The following is a 10,549-nucleotide window of genomic DNA, read 5'->3' as shown; positions in this document are numbered from 1 at the left end:
AAGGTTTATTATCAAATCTTAGTTATTTCTAAATTAGATTGGGTCTTCACAAATTAAATATAATATATAAAAGTATATTATAATTAATATTAAATCAAATTAAACTCTTTTTCCAAACCTAATTAGGTCCCACACTCCAATAAAGAAGTATACCCAATAAATTGAAGAACCAAGGTTTTCCAGATCCTTGTAATTCCGTTAAATATTGAGATATAACACTCCGTTTGTTTTCAATAAGAAAATATTTTCCACCAAAACAGTAAAAATTAAGTTGCACTACAAATTTAAACAAGAGTACAGAGACCAAAAGCCAAATTCATATTGGAAAACATAAACACAACAAAGAATTAAGTTGTACTGCAAATTTAATCAACAGAGCGATAGAGACCAAAAGCCAAATTCATGTTGGAAAACATAAACATGTTCCTTTTTTACTAATAATGACTAGGATTAAGCAAGATTTCCTGAAGAAGACAACACCTTCAACTGATTGATGCAGCAAATCAATTCAGCTACTTCCCCACAATTAGTTTTGCCCTTCCATGGCCTCCACGAATTTGAAACTGATCCCCCAAGCCAAAATGAGCCATCAACAACCAAACCAAAGTAATGAGCTGCCCACCTTTACTCAGTTCTGCTACATGGCTATTGGGTGTGCAACAATACGCAGCGTAGCACAACATTTCAACCCAAACTTTGCTAAGTATCACCCATTTCCTTTCGTCTCCTACTTTGTCCAGCTCTTTTGCCAGAATGCAAGCATCAAACAACACCGATTTGCTTCTATTTCCCCTAAAAGCAGCAGGTTTAACTACTGTATCAACATCAAGGATACTTCTGCAGGCTTGTTTGTGCACTTCATCCCATCCCGTTTTCTCTTTGCAACAGCATTTCTTGAAGCGAAGTATATCCATACATGATTTGCAGCTGCAGAAATATTTTTCAGCAGCGAAGATATTATTCAGAGTGAACTTCTTCTCCTTCTCCGCCTTTCCGATTTTCCTTCTACGAAAGAATCTCTTGGCATCGGCACAGGTATCTCTGAATCTTATTTTCCAATTACCTGCCACGGAAGACATTATTGTGGGCTTCATAATCAGAATATATAACATGTAATCTGACAAAAGCTTAGACAAAAGACAAACATCCCTATCATCATCATTGCGATCCTTAGTATTAGCATCTGTACTTGCTCTACGAGTGTGAAAGCAGAGATCAGTAGCAATGTGCCACAATAGAAGGCTCGCATCGAAGTTGAACTCATCGATCCAAGGGAGTAACTCGGTGCAACCTTCACTTTGAAGAACCCAATCACCTCTAGCCAAAGATATCTCTATGGCAGTTTCTAAATCATCAGCCATTTCAGATTTCATTTTCATCTCCTTGAAGATAAGGTCTCTTAAGCCATCGGTGAATTTCGTCGTTTCCACATAATCCAACCTGTCTAGTATGTTAGTAAGGCCGAAACGGCCGATCAATTTTTCCGACCATTGTGAACGTGCATTCAGACAATAATGTATCAAGTTGTATTGACAGAGAGATTCAGACCACCTGCGGTGCTTGATTTGCATACACAACCCAAAAGAACAGGTCCAATGCTGGGTAGAGCTAGAGTCTTGATCAGGCCACCTTTCCCTATTAACATTGAGGGATTTCCTGAGGATTCTAACAAGAAAGGATGGATTGTCGGACTCAGTGAGGGCCACAGAAGTCCAATCAGATAAAAGGAACATGCGCAAAGCTATTATATCATGGGCAATGGTGGCAAGGATCAAGATGTAGGTGATTCCAACATCAACCTCATGAAATCCATCCTTGTCAATCTCACAGAAAAGCCCAAGGGCTACCATATTTAATAGGAACGAAACCAACCGAGGAAAATATCCAAATTTACTTCGTAGCACCTGCACCTTGGTGTAGATAATTTCATAGAAGAAATTGAGTTCTACCTCTACCACTTTAAAAGCTTCTCTTGCTGTTCTGTTGAGGAAGAAGGTTCGGCTCTGGTCTTGCTCAAGGAAGCTGAATGTGAGATCAACGATTAATCCTTTGAAAGTCTGAAAAAAGAGGTAAGCATGTTGCACCACTTCCAAATCTGTCAAAGGAGTCAGTTTGTCTTGATCATGGGTAGCTTTGGGAATTCTTTTGGGTTCTTGAATAGTTTCTTTTTGGGTTGGAAGGTTTGCTCTTTTCTTTGAATTGTATACATCCATGAGCTTGGCATAGTTTGGCCCCGGATCTGGTTTTCTGAGCAATGATTGTCGGAACCCATGAAAGCTAGCAAGATAGAGAGAAAGGACCCGCTCAATATACTTGAACAACCCTGTGACAATGATGATTGAATTTGGGAGCAATAGTTTGTTTTTGTGAAGTTTGGTCATAGAAATAGAAGCAACAACGCTCCACTGGGTTACCAGCTGAATGAGGTACCTGAGCCACAGCTCATTGTCCTCGAGCGCGTAAGCAGTGATGGTATCGGGACAACCAAGGTGTATCAAAAGAAAGGAAGCCCAAAATGCTACAAGTTCCGGATTAGTAGAGGAAGGACCACCGGAGGAGGAGGAGTTGCTTACTCTATTGGAGACGACAAGTCTACTGGCATAATTGACAATACTGTCTACCAGCGTGTACGCCAACCACATGGTTATGACTACATAAGGGTTAGACACTCGCTTTCTCAAAGGTGCAAAAAAGAATAGGAAGGTTTGCAAGAATAGACTCACAAAAAAGACTATCCGGAGATTCCATGCTTTCAACAGCTGCGTCCAATTGTGAATTGCTTTATTCAATATTGCAGTCTTCATCTGCCTATAATTAACTTCTTCCCTATTGATCTATCTCACGTTGTTGATGGTAGAGAGAATTGCGTCTGATTAAAAGCACAATTTGTACGTGGTAAGAAACATGGGGACACTCAAGGCTAAGTTGATTGATCGTAGGTCTATTTCAAAAATTTTAAGATGCACACTTTGCATTAATAGATATGCACTGCACTATAAGAATGGGCACTAGCTACTTGATTCTTCTCAGTGGGGTTGTTGTTGAGTGGCTATTGCGTGCTTCATGCTCTAATGTATTGTGATTAGTAGAGAAGGTAGGGTCTATGATTTTGTGTCGGGTGATCGAGAAACATGAAGAGTATACTATATAATGATTAATGAAAGAGCATTAACACGTGGCGTTTCAAAAATATTAAATAATTTTTCGATTGTTACAACAGTGTGAAAGATAAGATATTACCAAGAGGCCAAGAAAGAGGGAAAGAATGGGCGATCCACGACGGCAATGTTTTGGGGTTTTGATGGGTTCACGAAAGGTTTTTTTTTTAGTTTTTGAGCCATGAGACGCCAAGTAATTTATCCAAAAAAAAAAAAATTATTTAACACTTGTGAAAAACTTATCACAATTTAATTCATTGGCTGATATATATTAATTTTTGATTTGTTATATATTTAATTGTGTTGGATCTATCTATTATTACATCATTGTGAATAAATTTAAAAATTTAAATGATATGCCTGATATTACTATAAAAAAATTATCAAATACTTACATGAATGATGAGTGTGGATTGAGTGTTTAGTAATTGTTTTTGATAAATAGCATTTTGTCTCCGACATTTTTGTTAGTGTTTTTTAATCAAACGTCACTAAAACTCTAATTTCCTAGAGTAATGTCTAATAAAACTCTAATTTCCTGGAGCTATGTCTAATATTACTGTAAAAAAATGATCAATCACTTGCATGAAGGATGAGTGTGGATTGACTGTTTAGTAATTTTTTTGATAAATAACTTTTTGTCTCTAACATTTTTGTTAGTTTTTCTGAATTATGGACAGATGACGGCACATAAAGAGTGGGATAGAGGCTTCGGACAGTAACTTGGGAAACAATTACTGGGATGGCCACATCTTTTCTTTCTTTTTATTTCTTTTGTTTCCTTTCAGTGGCAGACACCATCATTTTCTTTTCATTTTTTTTTTCTTTTTGTTATTATATGTATAAATATAATTATATAATCTCGTTTCAAAAATTAATTATTTTAATAAATTATTTTATTTTTTTACCATTTTGGTAGGTTAAAATAATTTATTTTTTTACCATTTTAGAAAGATAATTAATTTTTTTTTTTTTTATAATTGAATGTCATCTTTGTGAAAGAAAACATAAAATGATTATGGATTTGATACGATATTTTATCTTAGGGTGAAACACCAATAAATTTCAAAATGTAATTTTATGAACTGTTTAGTCCTCCTTTTTTCCTTATGAACCCAAAGATCCCATTAAAATAAAAATTATATAAAATGATAGTCACTTACATGTTTGGATTTAATTTTTTAAGAATAAAAAGAGATTTCCCAAAATGTAAAATTACGCATTTGGCCAATCCTCGCTATAGAAATTTTGGATTTTTTCTCATTCTAGAACAAATCCTACATTACGAACAAAAATGTAACACTCCAATAACGTAACACTTCAATGTAGCACACTAAAAAATTACTTGGTATACTTTTTTCAAATGTAACAACGTAATACTAAAAAAAAATTTCTTAGTATACTTTTTCCAAACGTAAGGCTCCAATGTAACACATACACACAAAAATAAATAAATAAAATAAAATAAAAAAAACTCCTTATTGTATTTTTTTTCCAAACGTAACACTCCAATCAATGCAATCTCAAATATAACACTCCAATGTAACATACTCCAATGTAACACACAAAACTACTAAAAAAATTCCTTAGTATACTTTTTTCCAGACGTGACACTCACAATTTGAAATTATACATTTGCCAAAAACTTACAAAGGAATATTTGTACTTATTCTAGAATGGCTTGAAGAATCTCATATCCTTCTTTTTTTTAAGCGTTACATTAGAATGTTAAGTTTAGAAAAAGTATACAAGGGATTTTTTTGTATTACATTAAAGTATTATACTAAGGAATTTTTTTGGAGAACGATGCCAACTATTTGATTACCTACGAGAGATGGATGGAGGGTGGAAACCGGTGGTGAGGAAAAGGTGAAGACGAAAACTAGGCGGACCACCAGTGGAGTCAGGTTTAGTTACGTTGTTTGCTGATGATATTCCCGAATCCATGAGCTCGAAGAATCTGTTCAATATGTTCAATAACTTTGGAGTGGTCAATGATGTCTTTATTCCTATGAAGAGGAGGAAATCAACGGGTTCAAGGCTCGGCTTCGTTCGATTTGATTGTCCGGTCGTGACGGGTGTTGCAGTTCTAAAGGCAAATGGGCTATGGTGTGATGATTCTAGATTAAAAGTTTAGAACGTAGAGTTTGCTAAGGTAGAGCAAGAGGGTAAGGTGCAGTATGATAAGGCAAATGGCTTTTCGCAGAAGGTGCAATAGAGGATGGAAGCAAATACGGCTCTGGTGAAAGGAGTGAAGCAGTTTCAGTCGCAAAGCAGGGAAGCGAGGAGGGACCAGCGAACCTTTGCTGAAGTAGTGTTTAAAGGAGTGGAAAAAAAGGATGATGTGATCATGTTCGTCACAAAAGAAGAAGGTAACAGTTGGATATATGAGAGCGTGTTTGTTAAGCTAAAAGCTTGTTTTTCATTCTCAGATTTGAAGGAGGAGATTAGTAGCCGAGGGTTGAAGGAGGTTCTTGTTCGTGAAGGGGGAGGTAGGTTAGCAGTACTGACGTTTAATTCAAAACAAGCTTTAAATGAGGGTGTTGGCAGTCTGAAGAAGTGGATTTATGATTTGTGCAAGACTGTGGCAGAGGGGAGACAAGGGGTTATTAAGGAACCAGAGAGATGTGTTTGGATTGTTTGTTTTGGCGTCCCATTCAATCTATGGAGTGTGAATACATTTACAAGGATCGGTAGTGTCTGTGACGAGGTATTGCAGGTTGATGGGGACACAAGTAAAATGAGATCTTTTCAGTATAGGAAAGTTAAAATTATTACAAAGTCCTTGGAAACTATTAATAGGTTGATTCAGTTGAACTGTAATGGACAGTTGTACCCAGTTAGGGTATGCGAGGCTTTGGAGATTCTAAATAGCGGTACGAGTAGTAGCAGTAAAAGTGATGATGTTAAGGTTGGCACCATTACTGAGCTTGATAAGTCCTCTGTTAATGGTGGTGTAGCATCAGAATGTGAGGTAAGAGAGGAGGCAAACACAATTGCTGAGGTGGAGCCAAAGGTCCAGGTGGTCAACAAGGATTTAGTGCAGGTATCAGAGCATGTCAATGAGGTGGTTAACATTCATGATGTACTATCTGGTGTGGGCATTTGTAATGATGGTTTGTTGCATTCTACAATTAATGGGACTGTGTTGGGGATGGAAAAAGTTTGTAAGGAAAGTTGCTTGAGTGGGGCGGCAGTGGGAGTAGGGAAAGAGTCGTGGGTAGAGGAAACGGGAAGATTGCAAAGGGTGGATGAGGAGGTAGTGACCCAAGGCTTTTTAAGAAGTATTAGTGGGTTGAAGAAGGACAGGGCCAGTGTTAATTTGGAGGTTGTGTTGAATGAGGCCTATTGGGGGGTAATGAGTAGGAAAGGCAAGGACCCGGTTGTAAGAGGCAGTTTTTTAATTCTATTGGGCCTAGTTTCAAATTAGTGGCTTCACAGGTTGGGTTAAAAAAGGATAAGGATAAACAAGGTAGGGTGGAGAGCAGTAAGGTTAGGCAAAGATCAGTAGTAAGGAAGGGTGTTCAGAGGAGGAGAAGGTTTGGCTCGGGTACTTCATGTAGCTTTTCGAGAGGAGCTATCTTCTGAGCTGCGGCTATTGCATTTTTTGTCTCCTCCTCTTAGAAGGTTGAGGCTGTCTGGAGGAATTCGCTGTTAAAGGAAGCTCGAGCTACGGTGCAAGTGGACAAGATGTTAGGGATGAACTGTATGGGTAAGGAGGAGAAGATCATAAATCGCATTGTGGAGATGGAAGTCAAGGAACTCGGCCAAGTTGGTGATGGTGGAAGGGATGTCCCAGTTTGAGTGGGCATCCGAAGGGGGCTTTGGGGTTATTTGTTGTGCTTACGAAGTTGATGTCTTGGAATATTAGGGGATTGGGGAGAAAACACAAAAGGGTGAAAATTAAAAAGCTGGTCCAAGAGAGAAAGAATGATATTCTCTTATTGTAGGAGTCTAAGAGGAGTAGTGTGGATGTTAGCTTTGTGAAGTCTGTGTGGCCCTGGGAGTCTTTGCAGTTTATGGTTGTGGATTCGGAGGGGAGTGCCGGGGGTTTATTATGTGTTTGGAATGTAGATGTATTTAACCTTGTTGAGTGCTACAGTGCAAGGTCTTTCATTCTATTTGCCAGGTGCATATAATCAATCATTTGGGTGTGTGGTAGTCAACATATATGCACCAAATGATAATAGGCAGAGGGTTTAGTTATGGGAAGTTTTACTTTGGTTGAAACCATCTTTTCAACAACCTTGGTGTATTGGAGGGGATTTTAATGAAGTTAGAGGTTTGGGTGAGAGAAAGGGTTGTTTTGCGGCGTGACAGAGGTATGTTTGAATTTAATGAGTTTTTAGAAAAAATGGAGTTGTGTGATCTGCCTCTGTTAGGAAGAAAGTTCACCTGGTGCAACTCTGTTGAAGTTGAGAGATGGAGTAGGATTGATCGGTTTATGTTGGATCCTGAATGGTTGGAGGTCTTTCAACTTAAGCAATGGGGTTTGGCAAGAAGTCTGTCTGATCACTGTCCTTTATTGCTCATGGAAGATGTAAGGAATTGGGGACCTAGGCTGTTTAGGTTTATAAATACCTGGTTCCTCCATCCTGATTTTAAGTCAGTGGTTAAGAAGTCTTGGGAAGAGGCCAATATTTTTGGGTGGGCAGGGTATAGATTGAAAGGTAAATTGGCCAAGCTTAAGTCAGATCTCAAGAAATGGAATGTGGATGGGTTTGGCAATGTTGAGCACCAGTTAAAAGTAGCTGAAGAGGAGTTACATGAGATTGATTTGCTAGTTGAAGATGGGCCGTTGCTGGAGACTGTTATTGATAGAAGACGCGGGTTGAGATCTTTAGTTTGGAATTACAGTAGAAGGCTAGAATGGTTGTGGCGTTAGAAATCTAGATTGAAGTGGGCTCAAGAAGGAGATAAAAATACACGATTTTTTCATGTGATAGCTAGTAGAAGGCAGAGTAAGAATATGCTTGATTCTGTTGTTGTGGATGGGGTTAGAGTTGGTGATCCGGATCAGGTCAAACAAGTTGTGTTTACGCATTTTAAAGATTTGTATTCTGAGGTGTGGAGAGGTAGACCAAAGTTGGAAGGGCCATTTGCTACTATTGGCAGGGGTGGGATTTCAGTGGAGTTAGTAACTGACTTTTCCGAGGAAGAGATATGGGCTGTTGTGAAGGAATGTGATGGTAACAAAGCTCTAGGGCCCAATGGTTTTAATCTAGCATGTATTTAGAAAAATTGGAAAGTTATGAAAAATGAGGTTTTGCAATTCATGCAAGAGTTCTATTTAAATGGGAAATTGGCCAAAGGGCTAAACAGTTTATCCATTGCTCTAGTGCCTAAAAAGAAGAATGCTGTGGAGTTGGGGGATTTTAGGCCAATTAGCTTAGTGAATTCAATTTTAAAAATTTTGCAAAGGTCTTATCTAGGAGGTTGAAAAGGGTGATCCCTGCATTAATTAATGAGGTTCAGACAGCATTTATAGGTGGTCAATGTATTTTAGATGGGGTCATGAGTGCAAATGAAGTTATTGAGTGGTGGAAATGCTCAAAGAGTAAAGGGGTGATTTTGAAGATCGATTTTGAGAAGGCTTACGACTTTGTGAAATGGGATTTTTTATTTTCAATGGTAAGCAATTTGGGTCTTGATAAGAAGTGGCTATGTTGGATTAAGGACTGTCTAACGTCTTCCAAGATCTTTGTTCTGGTAAATGGATCACCCACAGATGAGTTTTCACCACAAAGGGGTCTTAGGCAGGGTGATACCCTATCCCCCTTCTTATTCAATATTGTAGTTGAGGGCCTTAATTTCTTCTGAGTAGATTTAAGCAGCTGGGTTTATTTAAGGGAGCTACAGTGGGTTCTACTAATATGAACATTTCGCATCTGTAGTTTGCAAATGATACAATTATTTTTTGCAAAGTTACTCTCAATTAAAAAGGTGTTAAGGTGTTTTGAAGTTATGTCAGGTCTCAAAATAAATTTCCACAAAAGCATTGTTTGTGGGGTGGGTATATCAGATAGTGAGGTATCGAATTTAAGTTTTGTGCTAAATTGCAAAATTCAGAAGCTGCCTTTGATGTATTTGGGCCTCCCTTTAGGAGCTAATCCGAAAAGGAAGTCTACTTGGCAGCCATGGTCGATACAGTGAGGAAGAAGTTGTCTTTTTGGAAGAGAAAGGTGTTATCTTTCGCTGGACAATTAACATTGATCAAGTTAGTTGTGTCTTGTTTACCATTATATTATATTTCAGTTTTCAAGATGCCTAAGGAAGTGGTTAGGTTGATTGAGAAATTACAGGCTACATTTCTTTGGGGGGACAGTGAGTTGAGGAGAAAACTGCATTTGGTAAAATGGCAGGAGCTAACTAAGTTTAAAAGTCAAGGTGGCTTAGGGGTTAGTACGTAGTCTAGAAGATACGAATGTTTGTTTGATGCTGAAGTGGTGGTGGAGGTTTGGGGTTGAGGATAGGGCCTTGTGGAAGTCAGTTATTTGTAGCATTTATGGGAGGGTTGGTGGGGGGTGGTGGCCAGAGTTGGGGGTAGTAAGGAGAGTGTCTCCAATATGGCAGGGTATTATTGATATTGCTAAGATTCATCCTTAGTTAGTAGAGTTTTATTTGGATAATGTAAGGATAAAGGTTAGGAATGGGTAGAGAGTGAAATTTTGGACTAATATATGGTGCAATAACAATAAGCTTAGTGAGGAATTTCCAAGGTTATTTTGTCTCTCTGAAGATAAGGATGGTTCTGTTATGCAATTCAAATAGAGAAGAGGGATTTTAGGGAATTGGAATTTAAGGTTTAGAATACCACTTAGAGTGTGAGAGGAAGAGAAGATAAGTCGACTCCATGCCCGGTTGTTTGATGTCTTCGTTAATAGTGGGCAATTGGATGATTGTTTATCGTGGGAGTTGAATGCTTTGGGTCAGTTCACTGTGTCCTCAATTCGGTTGTGGTTACAAGCAGCTAGGTGTCCGGACTTGAACGTTGCCAAATGGTTGTGGAAGATAGTTGTCCCTTCAAAATCGTAATTTTTTGGGTGGCTAGCTTAGCAGGGCAAAGTAAAAACAACAACTTTCCTTCATCGGATTAGGGTGTTGTCTGCTAATGCTAGTATTCTGTGTGTTTCCTGTAGAAATGAAGTGGAATCAATTAGTCATGTTCTCCTTCATTGCCCATTGGTTTGGAAAGTGTGGACTAGTATGTTGAGCCGGTGGGATATGTGTTGGGCAACTCCGGGTTCTATTGAAGCTCTGCTACAATGGTGGTCTGGAGCTAGATTCAAGAAAAAAGTTTTGTGCATCTGGAAGATTGTGCCATTGGTTGTATTGTGGTCAACTTGGAAATTTCGGAATGAGATTGTTTTTAATAATGGGCAGGCTAATTT

At 38.3% G+C, this 10,549-nt stretch overlaps 1 protein-coding gene across 1 annotated transcript; it reads right to left on the bottom strand.

Annotated features, from left to right (window-relative positions):
* Nucleotides 1–512: 512 nt before the first annotated feature.
* LOC114303411 (uncharacterized) lies at nucleotides 513–2,642 on the bottom strand. The gene has a single exon (XM_028248552.2). The coding sequence runs from the start codon at nucleotides 2,640–2,642 to the stop codon at nucleotides 513–515; it is 2,130 nt and encodes a 709-aa protein (XP_028104353.2).
* Between the last annotated feature and the right edge of the window lie 7,907 nt (nucleotides 2,643–10,549).

Source organism: Camellia sinensis, chromosome 9 (assembly GCF_055761805.1).
Source record: "Camellia sinensis isolate YWXY chromosome 9, ASM5576180v1, whole genome shotgun sequence".
Classification (NCBI taxonomy): Eukaryota; Viridiplantae; Streptophyta; class Magnoliopsida; order Ericales; family Theaceae; genus Camellia; species Camellia sinensis.
This window is presented reverse-complemented; position numbering and strand designations above follow the sequence as displayed.

Bases quoted from the DNA above. Each gene is read 5' to 3' on its own strand.
- LOC114303411 (XM_028248552.2), bottom strand. From the start codon at position 2,642: ATGTGGTTGGCGTACACGCTGGTAGACAGTATTGTCAATTATGCCAGT.